This window comes from Yamadazyma tenuis, chromosome 1 (genome assembly GCF_029203305.1).
Source record: "Yamadazyma tenuis chromosome 1, complete sequence".
Lineage (NCBI taxonomy): Eukaryota > Fungi > Ascomycota > Pichiomycetes > Serinales > Debaryomycetaceae > Yamadazyma > Yamadazyma tenuis.
Window position 1 is genome coordinate 2,230,844 of NC_089461.1, and position 24,868 is coordinate 2,255,711.

General features: G+C 45.6%; 17 protein-coding genes and 1 non-coding gene across 18 annotated transcripts; 12 read left to right on the forward strand and 6 right to left on the reverse strand. All coding sequences in view use genetic code 12, as the record gives it.

Moving 5' to 3' along the window:
- Positions 1-81: 81 nt before the first annotated feature.
- Positions 82-657, forward strand: RDL2 (Thiosulfate sulfurtransferase rdl2, mitochondrial; the record flags this gene model as incomplete). The annotated part of the gene is made up of 1 exon (XM_006688460.2): positions 82-657. One exon carries the CDS (start codon positions 82-84, stop codon positions 655-657), a length of 576 nt encoding a protein of 191 aa, XP_006688523.2.
- Positions 658-915: 258 nt separating this feature from the next.
- Positions 916-1,845, reverse strand: plr1_2 (pyridoxal reductase Plr1; the record flags this gene model as incomplete). The annotated part of the gene is made up of 1 exon (XM_006688461.2): positions 916-1,845. The coding sequence occupies one exon, from the start codon at positions 1,843-1,845 to the stop codon at positions 916-918; it is 930 nt and encodes a 309-aa protein (XP_006688524.2).
- A 264-nt stretch (positions 1,846-2,109) lies between these two features.
- Positions 2,110-2,191, forward strand: PSN45_001090. Its single transcript has one exon. It is a non-coding gene; the product is annotated as a tRNA-Leu (tRNA).
- Positions 2,192-2,783: 592 nt separating this feature from the next.
- On the reverse strand, positions 2,784-3,593 carry RRP36 (rRNA biogenesis protein rrp36; the record flags this gene model as incomplete). Its single annotated transcript, XM_006688462.2, has 1 exon — positions 2,784-3,593. The coding sequence occupies one exon, from the start codon at positions 3,591-3,593 to the stop codon at positions 2,784-2,786; it is 810 nt and encodes a 269-aa protein (XP_006688525.1).
- A 600-nt stretch (positions 3,594-4,193) lies between these two features.
- Positions 4,194-5,518, forward strand: LSC2 (succinate--CoA ligase beta chain; the record flags this gene model as incomplete). The annotated part of the gene is made up of 2 exons (XM_006688464.2): positions 4,194-4,226; positions 4,307-5,518. The coding sequence occupies 2 exons, from the start codon at positions 4,194-4,196 to the stop codon at positions 5,516-5,518; spliced, it is 1,245 nt and encodes a 414-aa protein (XP_006688527.1).
- A 111-nt stretch (positions 5,519-5,629) lies between these two features.
- Positions 5,630-6,397, forward strand: PUP2 (proteasome component pup2; the record flags this gene model as incomplete). Its single annotated transcript, XM_006688465.2, has 1 exon — positions 5,630-6,397. The coding sequence occupies one exon, from the start codon at positions 5,630-5,632 to the stop codon at positions 6,395-6,397; it is 768 nt and encodes a 255-aa protein (XP_006688528.1).
- A 68-nt stretch (positions 6,398-6,465) lies between these two features.
- Positions 6,466-8,991, reverse strand: alp4 (gamma tubulin complex Spc97/GCP2 subunit Alp4; the record flags this gene model as incomplete). The annotated part of the gene is made up of 1 exon (XM_006688466.1): positions 6,466-8,991. One exon carries the CDS (start codon positions 8,989-8,991, stop codon positions 6,466-6,468), a length of 2,526 nt encoding a protein of 841 aa, XP_006688529.1.
- A 281-nt stretch (positions 8,992-9,272) lies between these two features.
- On the reverse strand, positions 9,273-11,033 carry ATG7 (Autophagy protein 7; the record flags this gene model as incomplete). Its single annotated transcript, XM_006688468.2, has 1 exon — positions 9,273-11,033. The coding sequence occupies one exon, from the start codon at positions 11,031-11,033 to the stop codon at positions 9,273-9,275; it is 1,761 nt and encodes a 586-aa protein (XP_006688531.1).
- A 1,088-nt stretch (positions 11,034-12,121) lies between these two features.
- On the forward strand, positions 12,122-12,973 carry PSN45_001096 (uncharacterized protein; the record flags this gene model as incomplete). The annotated part of the gene is made up of 1 exon (XM_006688469.2): positions 12,122-12,973. One exon carries the CDS (start codon positions 12,122-12,124, stop codon positions 12,971-12,973), a length of 852 nt encoding a protein of 283 aa, XP_006688532.1.
- Positions 12,974-13,178: 205 nt separating this feature from the next.
- UGP1 (UTP-glucose-1-phosphate uridylyltransferase) lies at positions 13,179-14,799 on the forward strand (the record flags this gene model as incomplete). The annotated part of the gene is made up of 2 exons (XM_006688470.1): positions 13,179-13,226; positions 13,345-14,799. 2 exons carry the CDS (start codon positions 13,179-13,181, stop codon positions 14,797-14,799), a joined length of 1,503 nt encoding a protein of 500 aa, XP_006688533.1.
- A 207-nt stretch (positions 14,800-15,006) lies between these two features.
- On the forward strand, positions 15,007-15,522 carry BNA1 (3-hydroxyanthranilic acid dioxygenase; the record flags this gene model as incomplete). Its single annotated transcript, XM_006688471.1, has 1 exon — positions 15,007-15,522. The coding sequence occupies one exon, from the start codon at positions 15,007-15,009 to the stop codon at positions 15,520-15,522; it is 516 nt and encodes a 171-aa protein (XP_006688534.1).
- Positions 15,523-15,627: 105 nt separating this feature from the next.
- PSN45_001099 (uncharacterized protein) lies at positions 15,628-16,293 on the reverse strand (the record flags this gene model as incomplete). The annotated part of the gene is made up of 1 exon (XM_006688472.1): positions 15,628-16,293. The coding sequence occupies one exon, from the start codon at positions 16,291-16,293 to the stop codon at positions 15,628-15,630; it is 666 nt and encodes a 221-aa protein (XP_006688535.1).
- Positions 16,294-16,905: 612 nt separating this feature from the next.
- PSN45_001100 (uncharacterized protein) lies at positions 16,906-17,112 on the forward strand (the record flags this gene model as incomplete). Its single annotated transcript, XM_006688473.2, has 1 exon — positions 16,906-17,112. One exon carries the CDS (start codon positions 16,906-16,908, stop codon positions 17,110-17,112), a length of 207 nt encoding a protein of 68 aa, XP_006688536.1.
- Positions 17,113-17,417: 305 nt separating this feature from the next.
- On the forward strand, positions 17,418-18,224 carry PSN45_001101 (uncharacterized protein; the record flags this gene model as incomplete). The annotated part of the gene is made up of 1 exon (XM_006688474.2): positions 17,418-18,224. One exon carries the CDS (start codon positions 17,418-17,420, stop codon positions 18,222-18,224), a length of 807 nt encoding a protein of 268 aa, XP_006688537.1.
- Positions 18,225-19,012: 788 nt separating this feature from the next.
- PSN45_001102 (uncharacterized protein) lies at positions 19,013-19,876 on the forward strand (the record flags this gene model as incomplete). The annotated part of the gene is made up of 1 exon (XM_006688476.1): positions 19,013-19,876. The coding sequence occupies one exon, from the start codon at positions 19,013-19,015 to the stop codon at positions 19,874-19,876; it is 864 nt and encodes a 287-aa protein (XP_006688539.1).
- Positions 19,877-19,881: 5 nt separating this feature from the next.
- PSN45_001103 (uncharacterized protein) lies at positions 19,882-21,804 on the reverse strand (the record flags this gene model as incomplete). The annotated part of the gene is made up of 1 exon (XM_006688475.2): positions 19,882-21,804. The coding sequence occupies one exon, from the start codon at positions 21,802-21,804 to the stop codon at positions 19,882-19,884; it is 1,923 nt and encodes a 640-aa protein (XP_006688538.1).
- Positions 21,805-22,005: 201 nt separating this feature from the next.
- MBF1 (multiprotein-bridging factor 1) lies at positions 22,006-22,520 on the forward strand (the record flags this gene model as incomplete). Its single annotated transcript, XM_066157582.1, is given in 2 exon segments — positions 22,006-22,429; positions 22,447-22,520. The coding sequence occupies 2 exon segments, from the start codon at positions 22,006-22,008 to the stop codon at positions 22,518-22,520; spliced, it is 498 nt and encodes a 165-aa protein (XP_066013679.1).
- Positions 22,521-22,871: 351 nt separating this feature from the next.
- PSN45_001105 (uncharacterized protein) lies at positions 22,872-24,752 on the forward strand (the record flags this gene model as incomplete). The annotated part of the gene is made up of 2 exons (XM_066157583.1): positions 22,872-22,883; positions 23,085-24,752. The coding sequence occupies 2 exons, from the start codon at positions 22,872-22,874 to the stop codon at positions 24,750-24,752; spliced, it is 1,680 nt and encodes a 559-aa protein (XP_066013680.1).
- Between the last annotated feature and the right edge of the window lie 116 nt (positions 24,753-24,868).

Consider the following 24,868-nt stretch of genomic DNA (forward strand, 5'->3'; position numbering starts at 1 on the left):
ACACCAGTTTCTATCTCCGCTTGCATCGCATCCTGGGAGACTCATATAGACTTGCATCCCCCTCCTCCCTCACCTCACGTGATGATGGCGATCAAAAGAGCGTTGGCTATCCCGCTCGCATGCAGACCTGCTGCCTCCATGTTATCACCCGTTTTGTACCAACCCATTAAACTCCAGGGTTTGATGGCTATTCGTGGTCTCAGTTCCACCCAGACCATTTTTGTGGGCCGTGCCACCACCGGCACGGCTCGGCGCTTCTACAGCGTCATTTCTGAGGAATGCAAGGCCAAGTTGTATAACTATCCGCAAATCAAGAAATTGACTCAAGCCCCCAATCCTGATTCCATAATTGTGGATGTCAGAGAGCCTGTGGAATACGAAGAAGGACATATTCCAGGAGCCATAAATATTCCGTTCAAGTCGAGCCCGGGGGCTTTGGGATTGAATGCCGAAGAATTTGAAGAGAATTTTGGATTTAAGAAACCAGACGCTGACAAGGAATTGATTTTCTACTGTTTGGCCGGAATCCGGTCCACTGCCGCCGAGGATTTGGCCAAGACGTTTGGATATAAAAAGAGAGGAAATTACGTTGGTTCGTACGAAGACTGGGTTGCCAACGAAATCAAGAAAGATACGGTCCCTGCTACTTCCGTTTAATAGAGTGTTAATTGTTACGACCTTGTCAATAGTGTCCGTTGTTTCTATCTACAAACCATCTGACTGGGCTAGTTGCCAGCATTCACGATCTCTAGGTCATTTGATCATGTCTATCATTTGATCTCCTCTCAACTTCAGTTTAAATTACACCAAGCGCACCTCCAACTACCGTTATGGCCAGGCCTATTACAAAAAGCAATAAATTCATACTATAGAGACAATACTGTTTATGAGAATAGAAGAACATCAATAGTATGTTCAACCGTTCAAATGCTCCTCAGCATGGGCATTGTACCGATATCCGTGCAATGGGTTCTCCTCCATGATCTTGTGGATACCATCAATGTCTTCTCTAGACAACTTCACAAGTCCAGAGTAGTTTCTGTCCACCTTGTCAGGACTTGATGCTGAAGGAATCGGAATAATCCTGGTGACCTTAGCAATACCCATGAAGTTCTCAAGCCCTGATAAACTTTCAAGATAGCTTAAGGCCAAGCGTTCCAAAGAAAGATTTTTTGACTTTGCAAACTTGTACAAAGCCAACAGACGAGCCTTATTCTTTTCAAAGTTCTCGGGTTGGAACCGATCGAATGTCTTTCTAAAGTCATTATCTGGAATAGTACTAAGGAAATCTGGGTGCTCTACCACATAGTCAGTCAACATTCCTCTTCCCACTGGAGAATAGGCGAGGATTGGAATTTGGTGTTTGGAAGCTTCTGCTAAAATTCCATTGTAGAGAATGTCTTCCACAACTAAGGAAAATTCCAATTCCACTGCAGAAATGGGAGCCACCGCAACTGCCTTTCGGATCGTCTGCGCACTCACTTCACTCAAAGCCACCCCATCGATGTCACCAGCCTTAACTCTGTCGTAGATCCGGGAAGTCACATCCTCCACCGTGTACCGCTTGTCAACACGTGCAGTTTCGTAGATGATTTTGGGCCTGACTTTCAAGTCTTTGAAGAAATCGACCACTCCATCGATGGAGTTTTTGAGACCATCGGGTGAAGCATCGGGACTCATATTGGCCCTATTAAGGGCACCTTTAACACATAAAACAATGTCCTTATCGTTTTCTTGTTCACAGAACATTCTTGCTAACTTCAAGTTGGCGAACTCGGGATTGAACTGATAGAATTCCCCACAGTCAAAGAACTTGACGCCATGAGTGTGTTTCACATACTTCATGGTTTCAATGGAATGTTGAAGGGGTTGAGGGGTTGGGCGGCCGGTTAAACTGAGAGTGCCAAACCCTTTGGTGGTAATGGGAACTGCTTGCATGATGATAATAATTTTGCAATACAGACGGTTTGAACATGGGGTTTATATAGACTGAATAACGGATCCGTCGTATTTGGGTCTCCTCCGCTTCCGTTTTTTGCAATCATTTCGCATGGGTTAGGTCGAATTTTGCACAGTATCATTATGCAGCCCTATATTTCCCTCGATACTGGATGGGTGGCCGAGTGGTTAAGGCGGCAGATTCAAGTCCTGTTGACGTAAAGTCGCGCGAGTTCGAATCTCGCCTCATTCACTATCTTTTTGTCCATTAAAATTTGACTAGGCTAGTATTATATCAAGTACTATAGTCGTGTGCTTCCAGGGATTCGTGGTCCACGGTGGTCCACGATATTCCACTATCTTTACGAAGAGGCTGCGAAAAAGCATAGAGTTCTAAAATACCGCGATGTATCAGGTAGCATTTGTGAAACCATCGTTTACAAAAACCGCCTATGTGGAAGTAAAGAACCTTTTACATAAAGCGAGTAAGTTAATGTATATTTGAATGTTGGTCTTGAACTTTCTAACAAATATATTTATCCCAGAAATATGGCTTCTGTTCTTCCTCGAGAGCTTAATCACTCCAAAGAATTCAAACAGTTACATTTATCAAGATTACGATATTGATATCAAACATTACTAAAAAGCCGAAAACACAAGTCATTTTATGAAATGTTTCATCACTCTATTATCCTGTAAAACGCTAATTTAGGGAATGATGGGTTTATCACCCAACTGCTGATCAAATGCAAAAATTGTCTTCAGGGTGCACAGAATCATAAACAGTGGTGACCAGCTTGCCCATTTTCCAGTGGTGGTTTCTAATTTTACTTGAGCAGTACTACTTAGAACTCCATCTGCTTGAACTCCCGACCAAGCTTTCTCTTTCTCTTTCTCTCCATCACCTTCTCCCGCTGGACTGGCTTCATCGACTCGAACTTGGCCGTTTGAATCAATTTACGCTGTTCACTTCTCTTCAAGAAATAAGGATTCGACTGCTTACCGTCACGGAAGTTTTGCATTTGTTCTTTCTTATAGTCATCCAAGATTTTGTGTTCAAGATCACGATTCTTAAGGGTATCGAGCCGAGACTTTAATGATTGGAGCCTGTCACGGGCGTCGTTCTGCTCGCGGATCAGAAGCATGCCAAAGCTCTTTCGGTCTTTGATCAATGCTTGCAACTCGTTTATCTCACTTTGTCGATAATCATCCAAAAATGCATAGTTTTTCCGGGCTTCTCGAAGGTCGGCCTTCCCGTACGCAGCGTCAAACCGGAGGTCTTGATGGAGGGTTCCAGCGTACTTAGGGGTTACAACGTCACTGAGGTTTCTAATACGAGACACTGGTTTTTTGGATGAGGTTTCAGTAGGAGCGTGTTTGTGTTTCTTCTTCTGCTGGGGGCCCTTGGCGGGTTTATGCTTATGCTGGGGTTTGTGGGAGGATTTGTGGTTGTCATTAGTGTCATCTGAGTCGTGTTGGCTTTGGTCTTGGTACATCTGCTTTTGAGCAGAGCTGAGAGAACCAAGCGATAACCCGCCAAAGGCGTCGTTTTCGGCATCGTTCTTTTGGGAGTCTTGTTTCCTGCGCTTGAGGGTACGTGCTAGCACATCTTCGTCATCGCTGTCGTCAAAACGGCGGTTGGTGATGGATTTCATGGGGTGGTAAATGTTTTTTGTGATGCGATGAGCGCGACATTTGCCCCGGGCAGGAACTGGAGGAGAGGGGAACCGCTGCGAAAACACCCAGTACCGCCAGCCCACCGCCAAATTACCGCGAACAACAGCCGATAGGGCCAGTCGACCGCGAGATTTATCTGACCTCGCGAGCTAGCGACAACGGGTGCAAGACCCCCGCGAACAAAAACCACCCGGGATATAATCACCCCGGGCTCCACCCAAATACCTTCCCAAATTTGCCCCATACACACCCACCAACATTTCAAACTACAATCCACAAACATCTTCATCCCCCCCTCTTACCTCTAGAAACCCCATGTGGCTGTCTCGGTTCCCCAGCTTGTCCCGGTGCAAATACGTCCGTGTCCTGACACAAAACCACCCAACTCCCACCTCGGACATGGGGCGCATATGCAGGAGGCAAAGCCGCCTAATTCATTTTCCACAATTAAAAGGAACATACTTCGACAAAAAAAACTTTTGTTATATATATCCTATTCATATATATATTCTAAAGTAGGATCCAATTTTCCTCTGTTGATATCTATACTCCCATCCTCTAGGTATATCCCATCCACAATGTTATCCAGATCCTTTGCCCGTGCCACAAAAGTATGTACTCGTGTCCACCAACCACTTCGATCCACAGGGATCCGGTGATCAAAACATGCCTTTACTAACCCGAATTATAGTCGGTCGCCCACCAAAAGAGACTCTTGTCATTGCACGAATTCCGTTCGGCCGCATTGTTGAAACAATACGGCGTTGGCGTTCCTGCTGGTGAAGCTGCCACCACCCCAGAAGGCGCTTACCAGGCCGCCAAAAATTTGGGTACCAACGAATTGGTCATTAAAGCCCAAGCCTTAACCGGTGGAAGAGGTAAAGGTCACTTTGACAACGGCTTCCAAGGAGGTGTCAAGGTGATTTCCTCCCCTGAAGAAGCCCAGGAATTGGCAGAAAAGATGTTGAATCACAAGTTGATCACCAAACAAACCGGTGCTGCTGGTAAAGAAGTCACCGCCGTGTACATCTGTGAAAGAAGAGACGCCCTCACCGAGGCTTACCTCGCCATTTTGTTGGACAGATCCACCCAATTGCCCATGATTGTGGCCTCTGCCCAAGGTGGTATGGACATTGAAGGGGTTGCTGCTGCTGACCCAACGGCCATCAAGACATTCCTGGTGCCTTTGGGCGGCGGTGTTTCTGACGCCTTGGCCACCGAGGTTGCCTCCGTGTTGGGATACACCCCAGAAGCCATTCCTGAAGCCGCCAAGGCCGTGCAAAACTTGTACAAGGTGTTCCAAGAAAGAGATTGCACCCAGGTAGAAATCAACCCATTGTCTGAAACCCCTGACCACCAGGTGTTGGCCATGGATGCCAAATTGGGTTTCGATGACAACGCCAGCTTCCGTCAAAAGGAAGTGTTCTCATGGAGAGACCCTACTCAAGAAGACCCTCAAGAAGTGGAAGCCGCTGAGTACGGATTGAACTTCATCAAGTTGGACGGTAACATCGCCAACATCGTCAATGGTGCTGGTTTGGCTATGGCCACCATGGACATCATCAAGTTATACGGTGGTGAACCTGCCAACTTTTTGGATTGTGGTGGTACTGCTACTCCTCAAACCATTGAAAAAGCCTTTGAATTGATTTTGTCTGACAAGAAGGTCAACGGGATTTTCGTCAACATTTTCGGGGGTATCGTCAGATGTGACTACGTTGCTGAAGGTTTGATTGCTGCCACCAAGAACTTCAACTTGGACATTCCTGTGGTTGTCAGATTACAAGGTACCAACATGGAGAAGGCTAAGGAATTGATCAACAACTCCGGCTTAAAGTTGTATGCCTTCGAAGACTTGGACCCTGCTGCCGAGAAGATTGTGGAATTGGCACCAAAGGCTTAGGTTCAAAATATGTAGAGAATAAACGTAAAGCTCGCTCATTCAAAATCTCAAATTTACCACTACTGTCAAAATCTCAACCCGCGCGCTTGCCACCAAATTTATTCTATAACTATGTTCTTGACCAGAAGTGAGTACGACAGAGGGGTATCGACCTTCTCTCCCGAAGGAAGATTGTTCCAGGTGGAATATTCGCTCGAGGCCATCAAGTTGGGCTCAACCGCCATTGGAATCGCCACCTCTGAAGGTGTGATTTTGGGTGTCGAAAAAAGAGTAACTTCTCCGTTGTTGGAGCATTCATCAATCGAAAAAATCTTGGAGGTCGACAGACACATAGGCTGTGCCATGTCAGGATTGACGGCTGATGCCCGGTCTATGATAGATCACGCCAGAGTCTCGTCGTTGACCCATGACTTGTACTATGATGAAGAAATTCAGGTGGAAAGCTTGACCCAGTCAGTGTGCGATTTAGCATTAAGATTCGGTGAAGGTGCTGGCGGTGAAAAGAGGTTGATGTCGAGACCGTTTGGAGTAGCTTTGTTGATTGCCGGTATTGATAAGCAAAACGGGCCCCAATTGTACCATGCAGAACCTTCTGGGACCTTTTACCGGTATGACGCTAAGGCCATTGGATCGGGCTCGGAAGGTGCTCAGGCTGAATTGCAGAATGAGTACCACAAGTCGTTGACGTTGAAAGAAGCCGAGTTGTTGGCGTTGAAGATCTTGAAACAGGTGATGGAAGAGAAGTTGGATTGTAAGAATGCTCAATTGGCTAGTGTCACGGCTGAAAAGGGTTTCAGAATCTATAGTGACGAGGAAACTGACGAGATTATCAAGGCATTGAACGAGCAGCAGGCCGAGACTGAAGAGGCCCAGGACTAGAGGTTTATAGGTTAAGTAAGTTTTGTTAAGCTACTAAAGATACAATATACACGAAATGCCCCATTTTTCTACTGATCCGGGAAGCAGTTCTCCAACGATTGGAAAAGGTTTAAGAACTGCTGACTCGAATTGTCGAGATTCGAGTTGATCGAAGACATAAACCTTGTTAGCAGGTTGTTGAAGCCCTCAAAGTATTTGATCAACTCGTCGTTGAGGTTGCCATATATCGTCTCTACCAGGTTCGAGTTGATCTCCTTATCTTCCATATAAACAGGGTACGCTTCTTTGTATTGGAAGAAAAGCTCATCGTTCATCATGATCAACGACAGCTTCAACTTGTTAAGAAACTGGTTGTACAGCACTATCAACACCAACAATTCCTGGAGTTCGTTCATCACCTTCTCATGCACCAAGAAAGTGTCTCTCAAAATGTTGTTGAGAATCGTTGCCATCTTACTGGACAAGTTGTTCAAGTCAATGATGTCTACTGGACTGGCATTTGTGTTGTTGGCCTTACTGTTGAAAAGTTCATGGTAACTATTGGTCATTCCCTTGACGAACGACGAGTTACCATTGAACCCAGAAGCATCCGCCTCACTGAAACTTGACTCCAACGGCTCTTCCTTCAACTGATGAGCCACACTCTCGAGATGGCTCTTCAATTCCTTGTGGTTCTTGTCAATGACTTCTAACGAAATGTAGTAGTGAAGCTCGTTGACAAAGTCTCTCATCCGATTAAGCAATACTCTGCTACGGAGAATCCACTTTGAGATCTTTCTGTCAAAGCCGGGAAAGTTCCACACATGCGATAACGACACTTCTTTCCATGTGTTATCGATTAGCTTGTTGATAAACTTGAGGAAAAGCTGGTTGTTGAACACAAGCTGGTACTGGAGGTTAAAGTTATAGTTGATTACCAAGTTCAAGGGGAACTGTAAGTCCATGCTAAGATTGACTCCCAAAATCGTGAGTTGGTCAGCGTTCTGTGGGTCATATCTGAAGTTCCCGGTGGATTCGGGACTAATGTTGGAACCAGCACTGGCAATATTCTGACGTTTGTTGTCTAGGTTCTTGTGGACAATTTCTTCAAATGTTTCGCCTCGGTTTATATCTCTGATAGCATCCTCTGCATTTATAGGCTCCACTGCTAACACCTCTTTGGCTAAATCATAAAAACTAAGGGAATTGATGGAAAACTCGAGTTTGCTGTTCAAACTCTTGTTCAAGGGGGAAAGGTCATTATTTTCATCACTGAGAAGGGTATTATTAAAGCTCTTTATGAGCTTGGAAATCGAGATCTTGAACTTATTTCTCTGCAAGTCGTTCAAGTTGGCCTCAATAAAGTTGTCAACCCCACTGGAGTTATCAAGTAGAAATTGCTTCAGGTAGTATTCCACTACAAAGTTGAAATTGTATCCTTCGAAAATTAACTTCATCAACAATTTATTGGCTCGTTTATAGAAGTTGTCGACCTTCAACTCAAAGTCCTGACTGAAGATACTCTTTATGGGCATGAGATTTTCATTGAAGCTTTCGAAGTTCTCGAGGCCAGTACAATGCTTGAATATGTTCAAGTACTTCCCTGTCAAAAGGATTTTATTCTGGATATCCTTACTTTGAAGTTGGTCAATCAACCCATCGTACCTGAACTTGAAGATTTCGTCCCAATAGATCTGCATCAGTGGCTTCAAAAAGCTCTGGAAAGACGTCTGCTTGATCAAGAACTCTTTGAACGGATCATCTATTATTCCGTTAACCAACCACTCATTCAACGAGTTCAAGTAGTCTTTACTCACCTCCTCGAAAAGCTTCGTGAGAAACGTCGTGGACACCACATCTCCCTTGAAAGCCCTGATTCTCTGCTGGATTGCCTGTAACACTAATCCTCCTTTGCACACATTGAACTTTATTGGATCCACAAATAAGTCGACAGACCCAGGGTTGTGGAAGTCGTCTCCTATCTGCGTCTGAGCATATTCATCCAAGTACTTATCTCGATTGTGGAAGTACTCTCGTTGTCTCTTCAATGTCTCGTTGTGTATCATGTTTACGATCTCATAGAAATGGCCCATCTCACTCGAGATCTGCTTGTTCAAGATGTTGTCAAACCAATTCAAGTTAAAGCTCGCATCATACTTAAACAGATTCTCAAGCTCTATCACCACCTTCTCGTACTTATCCTTAAATGCCACAATCGCATGGCAAAGGTTCTGTACCGCTTTTCCAAACAGCTCGTTGTCGTAGTGTTCCAAGAAGTTGTTGATCGAGCAGTAGTAGCGGCCAAATTTAATGATCTTTTTGGTGACGAGCTTTAACAGAATGTCCAAGTTCTTTGCGATCTTGAACTCGGGCCCACCGATACTCACTTCCAAGTCTCTGGCGCTGTACTTGTCACTTAGGCGAATGAACTGGCCCTCATGGCCCAATAATGTGAAAAGTAAGTCTTTGGTGATAAGCGCTTGTTGGACGTTGATATCTGTTAAATCTCTCAATCCATGGTACCGGGCTTTCTGAAACCTTAGATCATGTATGACACATGTCTGAAGAAGCCGCGGCTCGTTCAGGAGTGTCACCGTGTCTATGGGGGTATCCATGGTGATGATTGAGTGTTAGTACTATCGATGTGTGTTTTTCAAAACAACAACATCTCCGCGAAAGCGAAATCAATTGCGAAGCGTTCCTCCTTCCGTTTTGGGCAATCACATAATCTGCTGCAAAAAACTATAGCAAGTACAAAAGCAAGTTCTATTGGTATGCATAAATATATAAGTTGCTACACGTTATCAGTGCTGATAGATAACAACCAATTCGTCCACATCTTCGATAATCTCTCCTGCCCAGGGTGGGCCTTCACTTCTCAGGATCATTCAACGTCCTACTGCAACCCGTCATCTTCTTCCTCGAGATCGAAGTCCCCAAAAAGCTCATCCAACCGCTCTGTATCCTCCTGAACCCTCTTCAACCCACAAACATCCTCTAAAAACTTGGAGTCAGAAAGACACCGCAGAATGAAGCTCCAGCCTTCTTCCTTGTACCGGTTCACCACTTGAGAAGAACAGGCCGAGCAGAACTGGTACCGTGGTGTCATGAGTTTCATCTGCTCAAAATTGTGCAAAAATCCTCGTATTTGGTGAGGAATCTGTCCCAAGACTCCGGTCTCATTCGCACTAGCATCTTTACCCTCAGCACTTTGTAGCACCGATACCATGAGCTCCACAGCCAATGAAGACGCCATCAACGCCGCTCCCGGCCGTGTCACTGTACACATCTGGTCCAACGTCCGGTCGGTCAAACTGTCGTTTGGGGCCACCACATCGTTGCAGTAGTAGCACCCCAAGTCCTGATTCTGGGTCCCATGTCTTAATACGAGATAACTGTCGAACCCTAGAGCGGCATTGATCACGAGCTTGTTCTTGGCTAATCCAAGGACGGTGGGGAGCCAACGAGACTCGCGCGAATCCATTAGCAAGAACACCACGTCGTGGTTATCGAAGAGCTCACACAATTTATTGTAGTTCTGTTCACTCGACTCATGTCCTACCATAGGCACCTCTAATTCCACACCATGCGAATCTACTCCAGGAAATACTTCTTTCAAGGTTTGACTAGCACGAACCGCTTTTTTTGTTCCCTGGCCATTGTCTGCAAAACAGTCGTTAAATGTGAAAAGTGGTTGTCTGACAGGATTGGAAAAAGATATACGGCCATTATCAACAAAGGTGATTTTCCTGACACCCCATCCAAGTAATGCACGCGATACGTAGCTTCCAAGAGTTCCAGCCCCAAGGAGCAATACTTTTTGGTCCTTTATGATGTCTAGGTTCAAATTGGGTGCAATTCTCCATTTCATGAGCTTCAAATTCAAGTCGACTGCCTGATCGGCAAGCTGGTGGGGGTCGATCAATGATCCGAGATTTGCAAGTTTAGGGCCCAATTTCCCCTGGCTCGTACGTTCCCACCCCGTGACTTTGAGAGACTCTTTGCTAACTGGCTCTTTAAGTTTTAAATCATAAAATACCAGACCCTCTTTCTTGAAAACATGGACACGAACCTTTTCGACACCTTTCAAGGCCAACACTGTAAGATTGTTCTTTAACTGACTTGAAATCCGGCTATCAAGGCAGTTATCGATAAAAGCGTATTCTGATTCGGAGACTTTCGTGAACTGATGGGAAAAGTCAAATTCAAAACTACTGGTACCCTGCTCTTCAACTACCCAATCACTGTTTGCGGTGGGATAGGCCACCCAATAGTAGAACTTGTACTTCTTCAAGTCTGCAAAAGATAAAATGTGGAATTGACCCTGGTCATTGCCATCGGCCAATTGAGACACCAATTGTTGACCCCATTCCAGCATCAACTGCTGCTTCCCAACCGACTTGAATTCCTCAATTGTGTTCACATTATGGATATAACCGCTTATATTGTGATGGTCCTGCTTTTCAAAAGAATTGTAATCAAGGTTCAAGATGGGCACGTTATTGAACTTTGTGAGTTTCTGAGGATCGGTAAGGGAGCCAAATATCAACTGCGGTTTGGACTCGAGTTTGTACTCGTTGATCTTGAGCTCCGAGAGACGTGTGAAGAACGACGAGTCAACAAACGACTGGATTGTCACGTACGCTAATTGTGTCATTGTGATGTAAGGAATGTTTAATGATTACACTTCCGCGATAGTGCGATGGTCGCGGTCCCTGGTTGCAAAAGGGATGACAATGAATTTTAGAAGAGAAATAGTGATTTATCCAAGAACACGCTGACTTCTAGGGGAATCCACACTTCCTCATACTAGCTTGCAATACAAATTCCCTTGATCTTAGACTTGTGAGATAAAATTACTTAAAGGACTGCACTAAAATTAGCCATTCCCGGGGGGGCTACAGATGCCTATCTTGTTCTTCTGCAACTAGGAATATCAGTTTCTATGTCGGACCTTCGGACCGACCTCCAAGATTTATCTTTCTTTTTGTCACCACGAACCAGAAAATAATACTTGGGGAATACGGGTCTCTTTGTCCAGATGACGTAAGTCGCGCAATAATATCCGTCTATCCACCAAAAATTTTCACCTACTTGGTAAGCTGCAGCATGAAATAAGCAAAACCTTATCCAAACCACTATAAACTCGTACCTTTCCTAAAATGCAGCTATAATTAGAAACAAGCAACCTCCCACTCAAAAATTGATGCCCCACAACCCTCGCAGCTGCTCGAAAACGTAAACGCAAGCCCATCGTCAACGGGGCTTTGTGTCACTTGACGGATGGCTTTCTCAACAGGGTTCAACTGCAAGCCATTGAGACGCGCAGAAAAACAATACTTAGAGGACAAAGCTCACATCTGGGCGGCTTTTGCTAAGCGGCTTTTGCTAAGCGAATAAGGGGGTTCCCGCTGATACTCTCTTTTGCTCTATAGCAGTGGGAATATTATACTTACTGTCAGCAATATCATGGATACTCTCAGGATCAGGTAGCCAGCTGACACTACCAGTATTTTTTGACATGCACCGCGACTTATTTTCGCAGTCGAGCTAATAATAGCACCATCTCCTGACCTTAATTACACTTCTCAGTTGGGACCTCTGTGCAAATACGAGCCTATTTTTGGAAAACTTGGCGTTTGTTTAGGTCGGCATGTTTATGCATTTCGCAGTATATAAACCCCTGAATTTCCCGGCTTCTGTCAAACTATCAGCTCCTCACTTCTTCTTTTAACAAAAATTATCATGAGATCATTCGCTTTATCTATGTCATTAATTTCTGTGGCTTCGGCCTTGCAACTTCAGATTTCCAGCAACGGAAACTTGAACGGCAGAAACCTTTACACCACCCACGAAGGTGCTGGTATCAACTACTTTTTCGTCAGTGATGCCGGTGTGGCCGGTCAAGAGTTGGAATACGATGCCGACTCCAAGGTACTTTCTATTCCTGACACCGGAGACATTCCATACGATGTGACCTTTGAGGGCGACGTTTTGATTGCGGGGGTTTTGGGAGCTTCTGAGGTTGACATCAGCGACAATGGTGATGTTACCATCAACGGTACCAGCACCTTTTTCAGTTGCAACCACATCAACGACCCATACCAATACTCGGGAGATATCTACGCGGTGTTGAAACAGGAAACTGGGGATAACTGTTGGCCACTCACCTTGAAGGCCGTCTCCGATGATGCTAGCTCGACCGCTTCTGCTCCTGCTTCTTCTACTTCTTCCTACGTGGCTCCATCGGCTCCATTCGCCAACACCACTGTCACTGACGTCTCCACTGTCACTGACTACACCACTTACTGCCCATACCCTACCACCATCACCATCACCACCTGTGACACCACCTGTGCCCCTCACGTGGTGACTGTTTCTGAAGCAAGCACTGTGACGGTTACTGGTACTTGTGTGGTGCCAGTTGCTTCCACCACCACTCCTGTTCCAACCACCGTCAAGGCTAGTACCACTGCTAAGGCCACTTCCAGTGCACCTAAGTCCACCGTTGCAGCTATTTCAACTCAAGCAAACGGAGCTGCTAAGCAGGTTGCTGGTATGGGGGCTTTGGCATTGTTGGCCGCTTTGGTGTTGTAGACTGCATTTTTTCGTTCATAATTATCTAATTGACATTGTTTTTACTGCTTGTAGTGCTTTGGTCTCACGATTAATTCTGGCGTCTCCGGTTTTGCAACCTTCGCGGTTTGTTTGCATTCCCCGCGCCACGACCGTCAAATCAATCGAGCGAAAATTCGCTTGAAATTAAAACCCAACACAGCAATCTCCTCCTGCTAGTAACACCATGTCTCAACTAACCCCAAAAAAGCACACAAAGACCCAATCTGCTTATGTATGTATAGCTCACAGTGGGTCAATCACGCCCCGTGTCGCTTTTGTCTCGTGTCGACCGGTGCCCTATGGCCCCAGTTACAAACCATTGTGTATCCACAAATACTAACACCGTCTAGCAATTTGACAACACCGCCACCAACGTGGCAGCGTCGCAAATGAGAAACGCTTTGAACAAGTTGGTAGACAGCATCGAAGGTCAAGAGGAACAGAAGAGATTCGAAGGCGAAATGGACTCATTCTTTGCCTTGTTCAGAAGATACTTAACCGACAAAGTTTCCGACAACTTATTGGACTGGGATAAAATCAAGTCTCCTTCCAAAGACGAAGTCGTGAACTCCAACAGCTTGACCAACGACAACGCCGACAACTTGTCAAAGTTGGCGGTATTGAAGTTGAATGGGGGATTAGGTACCTCCATGGGATGTGTGGGTCCAAAGTCTGTCATTGAGGTCAGAGACGGTAACACCTTTTTAGACTTGACCGTCAGGCAAATCGAGCATTTGAACAGAAACTACGACACCGACGTGCCATTGTTGTTGATGAACTCGTTCAACACCGATGCCGACACTGCTAAGATCATCAAGAAATACCAGGGCCATAGAATCAGGGTCCGGACTTTCAACCAATCCAAGTTCCCCAGAATTTTCAAGGACTCGTTGTTGCCAGTTCCTTCCAGTTTTGATGATGCTTTGGACAACTGGTACCCACCTGGACACGGGGACTTGTTTGAGTCATTGGTGAGTTCAGGGGAATTGGATTACTTGCTCAACCAAGGTAAGGAAATCTTGTTTGTGTCCAATGGAGACAACTTGGGTGCCACTGTGGACCCCAAAATCTTGAACCACATGATCGACACCAACGCCGAGTTTATCATGGAATTGACCGATAAGACCAGAGCTGATGTCAAGGGAGGTACGTTGATCAACTATGATGGCCAGGTGAGACTATTGGAAATCGCCCAGGTGCCAAAGGAACATGTGGAAGAGTTCAAGTCCATCAAGAAGTTCAAGAACTTCAACACCAACAACTTGTGGATCAACTTGAAGGCTATCAAGAGATTGGTAGAATCAAACGGTATCCAATCGGAGATCATTCCTAACCAGAAGAGTATCTCCAAGGGCTCTAGTGACATCAATGTTTTGCAATTGGAAACCGCTGTTGGTGCCTCCATTAGATTCTTCGACAACGCCCATGGTATTGTGGTGCCAAGATCCAGATTTTTACCCGTCAAGACTTGTTCCGATTTGTTGTTGGTCAAATCAGACTTGTTCTACTTGGAACATGGAGCCTTGAAGTTGGATCCTAACAGAGACGGGTTTGCTAACCCATTGATCAAGTTGGGTTCTCACTTCAAGAAGGTTTCCAACTTCCAGTCGAGAATTCCTCATATGCCCAAGATTTTGGAACTTGACCATTTGACCATCACCGGTAACGTCAACTTGGGGAAAAACGTCTCCTTGAAGGGAACGGTCATCATTGTGTGTAATGAGGGAGACAAGATTGATATTCCAAATGGATCTATTTTGGAGAACGTCGTTGTTACCGGCAGCTTGTCCATCTTAGAGCATTAAGATGGAGTTCCAGGGAAAAAGTATACCCTTGCAAATAATCTCTAGCTAATCAATATCATCATTTACAGTCGTAGTTTTAAGGGCAATTTCTACTTCATCTACCTCGTTCTGTTTTTGCAACCGTAATACCCAGTGGTTCCAATTGTCGCGATCGCAGTATCAGCCAATTTTATTAGTCATAGCTATCTTAACTAATCACTACAACAAATGCTTCCTCAACCCCTAGATCTCCAGAAATGGATAAGAGAGAATGAGGACCTCCTCCAGCCTCCTGTCAATAACTTCTTGGTTCACAGAGGTGGGTTCTCCATCATGATCGTGGGTGGTCCCAATGCTCGTACCGACTACCACATCAACCAAACCCCAGAATACTTCTACATGTTCAAAGGCACCATGATTTTGAAGGTGGTAGACGACGGAGAGTTCAAGGATATCTATATCAAGGAAGGTGAGTCGTTTCTATTACCTCCCAATGTCCCCCATAACCCTACTCGATTTGCCAATACAATTGGATTGGTGGTGGAGCAAGACAGACCAAAAGATTTACTTGACAAAGTCAGATGGTACTGTCGCAACTGTAAAGAGCCAATCCACGAGCTTGAGTTCTACTGTTATGACTTAGGTACCCAGATCAAAGAAGCCATTATCAACTTCGATAAGGATATCGATGCCCGAACTTGTGAAAAGTGTGGGACCTTGAACTACTCCCGCCCTCAGGAGTAATATGCCCACAGCAAACCTACTGGGTATCAAGGAAAAACAATAAATATATGTATATACATGAAAACTGATATGGCTTTATTTTAATCTCTGGGGCTTGTTGAAAGCTTATTCTAACTTCTGGGACTTCTTGTAGAAATCCTCCCCTTTATCAAACACATAGTCGATAACATATTCGACAGGCTCATCGAACACATATGGCAAGAGTGGCACGATTCCCAATCCGACAGCTACCGGGCCGTAGGTCTTAAGCGGCTTGGACTTGGACTCTTTGAACATAATCGAAGAGTATCTAACCGCGTTGTGAATTGTCCAGGCAGGCAATCCCATAGAAGCAATACTCTGGAACAACCCTCTCTTCACAAACGCAAGTCTCCAATCCTGTTCCACTAAACTTTCGCTCTTCTGCTCGTAAAGCACTTTGGCGGTGTCGTTGGGTTCAGGATAAGGATAGTTCCATGGCATTAAGTTATTGGTGTATCTGCCTTCACTCTTCATCTTGACCTTCCAACTGGCATACGATACGTCTCCCAAGATATACAACCACGAGATACTGTAACCAATCGTCACTATAAACGGATGGGCCACTGGTCTGAAACTTTCACCAATATCAGAGGTGTAGGCCACATATCGATGAGATGCTTGTAAGATTGTTCTGAACCTATTAGCGTAGGCGGCGTATCTCAACGACGTTTGGTCGACGTCGGAGTTCTCGACTTGGGTGTTCAATTGGGGCACGGAGCCAGAGACGGTATCGTTGGAACTGTTACTCATGGAAGGGGCAAGGAGAATATTGTTTTGCGGCTGGATGTTGAGTGAGCGCGAGGATGATCAGTCGTGTGCAGGCCGGATATGTTATCTCCGACCCTGAGGAAATTGGAGCCATCGGCGTGGGAGGAGGAGAGATGAAGTTAGTATGTGCTAAATGGACTTAGGAAACCTCGGAGAATTCTTCAGGGTAGAGAGGGGTTTTAGAAGAAGTTGTGGTAGTTAGTATGGACGGTTTATGTAATAAATGCACGTAAGGGCAATGTAATGTTGATAGGGATTCTTACCAAGCTGTGCTGGTGTGTTTGTAAGATGTTTTTAATTTTACTTTAAAATGTTTACATTTGTGCATTTAGTATGTTTTTGTTTCCTTGTGTATTTATTGTAGTTTATTTTAGCAGCCATTTGCAAAATTCACGGTTTTGAGATACTGAGATCACTATTCCCACTCAGGTCACCCAAAGCTTAGCGCAAATCCCCAAGGCCCGCCAACTCCATACTCTCTCATATTCCCCCACACATGTTCAAACCCACTTCCCAATAAACATTTACTTGGTCCCAGTATCTGTTCTCCAAGGTGAATGGAGGTGTGCGCACAAATTAATTTCCTAAACAACCATGTCGATGAACCAAAGGAAATTCAAGAAAGCCATACAAAACAAGTCCAAGCTCCGGATCAAGAATGACTCCAGCGACCTTCTCATGTACTTGATATACATCGACTATTTGAATCGGTTGATAAAGCAGTCCCAGGTCAATGGCACTATTTCTGTGGTCAAGTTGAAGCAAGAAAATAAAACCCTTCTGAAACAGTACCGGGGATAAGCTTAACAAAATCTACGGGTATTCATACTACCACGACCGACAATGGGATGACTAACAGACAAACCTAATGTGCATTAGGCACTGTTCAACAGTGGGTACAAGCGAAATGACACCAATTGCGACAGTATCGTCCAACTAGCAATGACCAACGACTGACGATTAACGACCAACAACTAGACAGCTACGACAAACCTCTATATATCTTTACTTAGACGATTCACAAAGCATAAACTTGATTTCAAATTATCACAAGTATCAGGTCAGGCAGTTTTGACGCGAATTCTCACTAATCCAACACCTTTAACATGTCTGCCACAATCGTGATTCGGTTCATTGATTCCAAAAAAGGAGAAGCCATACCCGACTACGAGATCACCGACCTCCAGGCCTTGAGCTACCAGCGCCTCAAGCACTTAATACGGTCCAATAACTCGTATTGCACAAATAAACGGTTGAAGTTAATATATAACGGGAGAGTGTTGAATGAGCACTTTGACTTTAAAGGGGATTTGATCAGCAAATTCAGCGAGTCCAGCCTTCGTATCTACGTCCACTGTGTCATTGGAGAAGATCTCACCAAAGAACAACTCAGACAAGAGAGCCTACTCGATAACCAGGAAATTAAACGCACCACGCAGCCTGAAATCATAGGATTTGATCGGTTGCTTCAACAAGGGTTCAGTCAACAAGACGTAGACGATTTGCGGGCACAGTTCGAGAGAATCTACAACATCAACCAGACCAATTCACAAATCAACGACTTGGAAGAAGAGGAACAGCGTCAAGAGTATTTGAGACAACTTGAAGAAAGATGGATTAATCTGACTGTCAATGCAGATGGAACCAGCACCAGGCCGGCACCAGAAGCCGCCGGTACAGAACAGGTTACGGCCGACGCTCCCGCCAACCACACCATTGCCACCACCGACGTCGATGATACGCAGAACGAAGACCTTCTAATCGGATTACTCGTGGGGGTGTTTTTGGGAGTTATTGGAGTGTTATTTGTCGTGGCCGACGACTCCGTGTTCGATAAGAGACAAAGAATGGCCATAATAGTGGGGATGTTCATCAATATCTCGCTAGCCATCATCCGTGGCCAGTGGATATAGATGAAGAAGAGAGAAATAGGAATGTTTGACCTACCAGCCCTTAATAATTCTCATATGAAAACGCCTCCAAGGGGAAACATCCACACGGTTCAGAAAGATTAAACAGGGCGTTAAGATGGACAGTTGATCTCGCCATTAACTTGACGCTTGCCAGCTCGTGGGGATATCTGAAAATGACAAGCAACACGGTAGTAGTTAAGGCTGCCGCACAATTTCTTTGCGATGGGAAAATTTTTCTTATATAGTGGGTATGCGCCGGGTAACTGGGTGCAAAAGGTGAACAAGGTCAGCAACTGGGAACTGGGAATAAAGAACTGGAGAGACCGGTGTAGACAACTCAACGTCGTTTCCTTCACTTTACTCTGTTACCAAAGTCTATTCTTTTTATGGTTTTTATTATTGCCATACTGTGTCATTACTGTCTGGGTACATAGTTGTGCAAAACGTTAAATATACGCCGTTCACGGCACCATCCTCGCACCGAAGCACCTTCGGCCTCCACCACCATCGCACCAATACCACAAAAACTCAGTTGCTAGTTCCCCTCTATCTCAGTGGCTAATACCGGTCGCCACGTCACGTGCTAGGGCCGGTTTCGGCGCGGCCCCGCGCATCCGTCCACCGCGTACCGCCACCGCGCTTGTCGCCCCGGCGGATTGCCTATCTCCTGAGTCATTGTGGAGAAAACATTTTCAACAGAAAGCAAAAGTTTTATCAAGCTTACAATTAACTTGTAATTTGTTGGTTCAATTCACGGTAATTGTTTATAGATTGTCCATACCACAACCATGTCAGAAAAACCTTTACCATTCATCTACCAATTCATCTCTGGAGCCGTCGCCGGTGTATCAGAGATCTTGGTGATGTATCCTTTGGATGTCGTTAAAACCAGACAACAATTGGATTCCACCAACGCCTATAAAGGAACCATCCAGAGTATCAAGAAGATTGTTGCTGAAGAAGGATTCTCCAGGTTGTACAAAGGGATCAGTGCGCCCATTTTGATGGAGGCTCCTAAGAGAGCCACCAAGTTTGCTGCTAACGACGAATGGGGGAAATTTTATAAAAGGGTGTTTGATGTACCTGTTATGAACCAGTCTTTGGCGGTGTTGACGGGTGCCACTGCTGGAGCCACCGAGTCGTTTGTGGTGGTTCCATTTGAGTTGATCAAAATCAGATTACAGGACAAAACCACCAAGTTCAATGGAATGGCCGATGTCACCAAAGATATCATCAAGAACCATGGGGTGTTGGGATTGTACAAGGGATTGGAATCGACATTGTGGAGACATATCTGGTGGAACGCCGGGTACTTTGGGTTGATTTTCCAGGTAAGAGGCTTAATGCCCAAGCCAAAGACTAGTACAGAAAAGACTTTGATTGACTTGACCTGTGGTTCGATCGGGGGTACTTTTGGTACCATCATGAACACTCCGTTCGACGTGGTCAAGTCCAGAATCCAGGCCGGAACCACCACCAAGTATGTATGGACTTATCCTTCATTGGTAACTGTTGCGAAAGAAGAAGGGTTTGGTGCGTTATACAAGGGGTTCATTCCAAAGGTATTGAGATTGGGTCCTGGTGGTGGAATTTTGTTGGTGGTGTTTACCACCTGTATGGATTTCTTCAGAGGAATTCACTATAAAGAGTAGTTTATCTATAGGTTAACAATAATATCGTTGAGACCGATTTTCACCTTGGGCACCAACGTAGATGTTTTTGCAACCGGACCAAACTGTTTGATAGTTTGTTGGAGTTCGGGGGACTCAAAGTCCGAGTCGAGAAGCTTGATTTTACTGGGGTCGTCTCCTTTAATGTCGAACTTGCTCATGATAAACGTCTTGAGGTGTGTTAAGTTCGGTAGTCCCTCAAGGCTGAGAGGCTCAAACTTGTCAAACATCAAGAGAACGTGATACACTAAATGGGATCGTATCGACATCCCCAAGGCTATTTCAAACAGCTGAAGGAGTTCTGTTCTAATTTCTCTACTGTTCAAGTGAGTTTCGTTGAAGTTCAAGAGATTGACCATGCTTTTGAAGAGGTCCTCATAGTGGTAGTTTTCATCGACGTGAGTCAAAACAATTAACGTGATGAGCTTGATAGCATTAACGAAATTGGGTACATTAAGTTTTCGGTTGAGGTTGAACCGGAGAAGTATCACCAAGTTGTCGAGCATATACGATACCCATGGTTTATGCTTATTGTTTGCCTTATTAAACGGTAAAATCGGTGCTCGTTGGTGGCATAGTTTCCATTTGAACTCGTTGATGGTGACGGACAAGATGTTAGGGCTCTTCAAAAACTTGTCGTACATGTGTAACACCAAGCGGGTTGCAAGAACCGACTTCTTGGACTTGAACTGATACGTTAGCACATAGGATGCTAAACAGAGCCAGGACGCAGCCGCGTCAGTCTCGAGGAACTTTTCCAAAAATCCCACTTGGTTGCAAAACCCGTTAATATAGAGGGAGATGGGAAAGAACTCAAGCAGCTCGAAGTAATCGTGGCCAAAGTTGTGGTACTGTTTTATTCGGATGTTCAACAAGGACTCGATGTCGTCGTTGTTGATGTAAATGTTCCGGATGTACGAGTCGTTTAAGTATTCATTGGAGAAGTTCAACAAATTGGCAGTCATCCAGTTGAAAAACGATGCGTTCATGATCTGATGATTGGTTAAATCGTTATTGTAGTCGTAACACACTTTGATGCTGTACTGCAACAAAGGCTCAAATTGGTTTAAAAAGGCTGCGAATTTGTCTTCGTCGGAATAGTTGATCTGTACCTGGTTGTCATTGTTTAATATCCCCAACAGCACAAACACGCGGATTTGGGTCTTGGTAGACAAGCTTACGGTAGGTCTAGTGTCAAGGATGTTATTGGCGAAATTTGGGTGAGTTTTGATCAAGATTTGATTCAACAAGTCGGCATAGTTGGACCTGCGAAACTCATTCAACATGTCTGTGTTTTGCACAGTGATCACTACCATATAGTCATACACCAAGTAGACAATCTCCTTCATGATCACCAAAAGAGTCTGGTTGACCTTTTCCAAATCAAGGTTGGGCACAAGGCGTTCCAAAAACCAGTATACCATCCTGAACAAGAGCAGGTAATCGATTCTATCGGTCACCACAAGTTCGCTCTGTTTGTGGCACTCGACCACACTGGACAAGATCACGCGGAGTATACGTAGCACGTTTGCTATGAGTTCGAAACGCAATTCGTCGTCCATGTCATTGAAGACCGCGTTCAAAAGTAGCGGCATGGGCTTGGGTTTGATGTTGGTGATATCGTCTTCCTCCAAGTGGTCCCGAGACATGCCATTGGACGTCGATAGTGGTGTCGGTGTGTACTGCAGCACTTCTTTAAAGATTGCGATGCCATGATTAAATAAGGATATTAATTGTTGGTTGACGTCAGCATCCAGGTCGAGGTGGGTGGCAGATAAATTAGCCACAAGAGTGGATTTCAAGCTCTCAAAGTGTACAAGCGTCGAGTAGAAGGTTTTGTAGAAGTCAGGGATTTTGGAGGAGTCATTGATGAAGATCTGGCCGTATAGTTGAATGGTCTGTTGGTTCATATTAAAGTGATGGATGGTACAAGCGTGGAGACGAGAAACATGCGTAGACGGGTAGGCGCAGACGGCACACAGGGGCCTAGGCCGGGGGCCAGGCCCTTTAGCGAGCGGTGGTTGGGGGGTCTCAGCGTGCATCCACCAAATGAATCATCGGTGCGCAAAAGTGGCCACTGATTTTCCACCAGCTTCTCACAAACTATCATCATGTCAGATTGGGAGAACGTTACAGTTATTGGACAAAAGGCACGGATCGGAGGCGGTGGCCCCCGTCAAACTGTGGCCAAGACCGCCTCGCAGTTGAATGCCGCCAGAAGAACCGGAAATGTCATTGGTACCGAAAAGAAGTATGGTACCTCCAACACCAAATCTAACCCTGAAGGTCAAAGATTGGCCAAATTGGACGACACGGATGACGTGGTGGCAGTCAAGAAACTCGACACCAATGTCGGAAAAGTCATTCTGAGAGCCAGACAAGACAAGAAAATGACCCAGAAGGACTTTGCCACTCAGATCAATGAAAAGCCCCAGGTGATCAATGACTATGAAGCCGGAAGAGCCGTGCCCAACCAGCAGTTGTTGGGGAAGATGGAACGTGCATTGGGAGTAAAGTTGAGAGGTAAGCAGATTGGTGAGCCTTTGTTTAAGAAGAAGACTTGAGAATGACCCTGACAGAGACAGACCCTGACAGAGACAGACGCAGAGAAATATACAAAAACTGACGAGGTGATGACTGGGCTACCAAGTCCAGGACGTGCTATGCGGAACTAGCGACCCCCGCCGCCATACCATTATTTATAGTAAATGCACAATCATCGGCCCAGTACAAGAGCGAGGCTCACGTGACCACAAACTACTGCAAGTACGTGGCAGCGGTCACAGCCAGTACAAGCGCAAGTGGGGTAGACGTGGGAGACAGCCCTTCGCCCCAGGCTTCCCTTGTCGCTTGGGCCTGCCATGCCAAGGCGATGCCCATCGCGACTCCCAAATTACATCAGTCTGGGGTAACTAGTCAGTATCCGCGTCTGGGGTAACTGGGCAGTATTTTCGTGGGAGGGGTATCGACATCTGAAATGGCACTCCGGGTATTTACCTACCACTGGTTGACCTCGCTAAAGAGTGCCCTCTAGAAATAAGGTTTGGGGCTGCCGGTGGGCGCACGCTGGTACCTCACCGGTATAGCGATGCCAAGTGGACCCCACACATCAAATTCTCTATAAATGGACCCATCAGCTGCTGTCCACTATTAAAGGGTAAATCAGCATGAAAGAAGCTTTTCCATCAAGTCGTCTCACTCTCGTCCCAGCATCTACCGAAGTGGCTCGTCGTATTTGGATATCTCCATCGCCAACTCTCGAATCGTCGATGGAGATGATACCAGTATCATCGCTGGCCTCGACAAGGACACCACATTGCACCGGGGCTTGAAGTCTCGGCACGTTCAGTTGTTGGCGCTCGGCGGGTGCATTGGCACTGGGTTATTCATTGGTTCTGGTGGAGCGTTGTCGGTCGCAGGCCCGGCATCTCTCTTTTTATCGTACTGTATCATGTTGGTGGTGATATTCTTTGTGATGAACATGTTGGGGGAAATGATCACGTTCTTGCCGTTGCCGGGAAATGGAGCCCAGTCATTTGTCAAAGATTATGTGGATGACTCGTTGGGGTTTGCAATCAGCTGGAACTACAGGTACGCATTTTCAATCTTGGTACCAACAGAAATCACTGCTGCCGCCTTGTTGATAGATTACTGGCCCAACTCCGTGCACACGGCTGTATGGATCACCATTTTTCTCGTGGTGATGGTGGGATTGAATTTGACTTCCGTCAAGGTGTTTGGTGAGGCCGAGTTTTATTTCGCATCCATCAAGATCTTTGCAGTCGTGGGCTTGATTGTGTTGGGGGTGGTATTGTTTTTTGGCGGCGGACCCAGCCACGACCGGCTTGGGTTCCGGTACTGGAAACACGGGCTTGCCTTTAAGCCGTACTTGGTCGAAGGGCCCACTGGAAGGTTCTTGGGGTTCTGGTATGCGGTGATTCGGTCAGGGTTTGCATTTATCTGCTCTCCCGAGTTGGTGGCAACCGCCGGGTCCGAGGCCATTAAGCCTCGTGCCAACATCCCCAAGGCAGCTTCACGGTTCATTTACCGGTTGGGCTTTTTCTACGTGTTGGGGACTTTGGTGATTGGAATTATTTGTGATTCCCGCAGCCACCAGTTATTGAACGGGCTGAGTGATGCTTCTGCTTCACCATTCGTCATCGGCATCAAGAACGCCGGGATCCCAGTGTTGGATAGTATTATTAATGCTGCCATCTTGACGTCAGCTGCTTCATCGGGAAATTCCTTCTTGTACTCGTCTTCTAGAGTGTTGTACTCGAATGCGGTCAAAGGCATAGCTCCCTCCATATTTATGAGGGTGAACCGGTTTGGGGTTCCGTACTTTGCGGTGGTGACCACCAGTTTGTTTGGGTGTTTGGCCTACTTGAATGCCTCATCCACGTCCGCCAATGTGTTCACGTGGCTTTCCAACATTGCAACTATTTCGGGATTTTTATCGTGGACAGCCTTGTCGGTGGCGTACATACGCTGGCGTAAAGCCATTTCCCACAACGATTTGTGGCACAGAGTCACTTACAAGACTATTCTTCAGCCGTATGGGGCCTACTTTGTCATTTTCTTCGTGGGGTTAATATGCTTAACCAACGGGTTTGCAGTATTTTTCAACTTCAATGGACCAGACTTCGTGGCAGCATATGTGACGTTTCCGATCTTGGCAGCACTTTATGTGTCTCACAAGGTGTACGAATACTTCAAGTTGGGGCGTGTTCGTTTTGTAAGACCCATTGAAGAGATTGATGTAACAACAAACTTGGACTTGATTGAGCAGGAAGACGCAGGGATTCCCGCACGGGTGCCCCGGAACCTTGTTGAAAAGGCCTGGTTCTGGTTGGCATAAACACAAGTCTATGCGTGTATATATTCTTCACTAAACACCTTTTTTCGCACCCATTTCTTCGCACGACCCGCATCTCATCACTCTCAAATTTTTCTAACCACAACTCTGCGAGTATC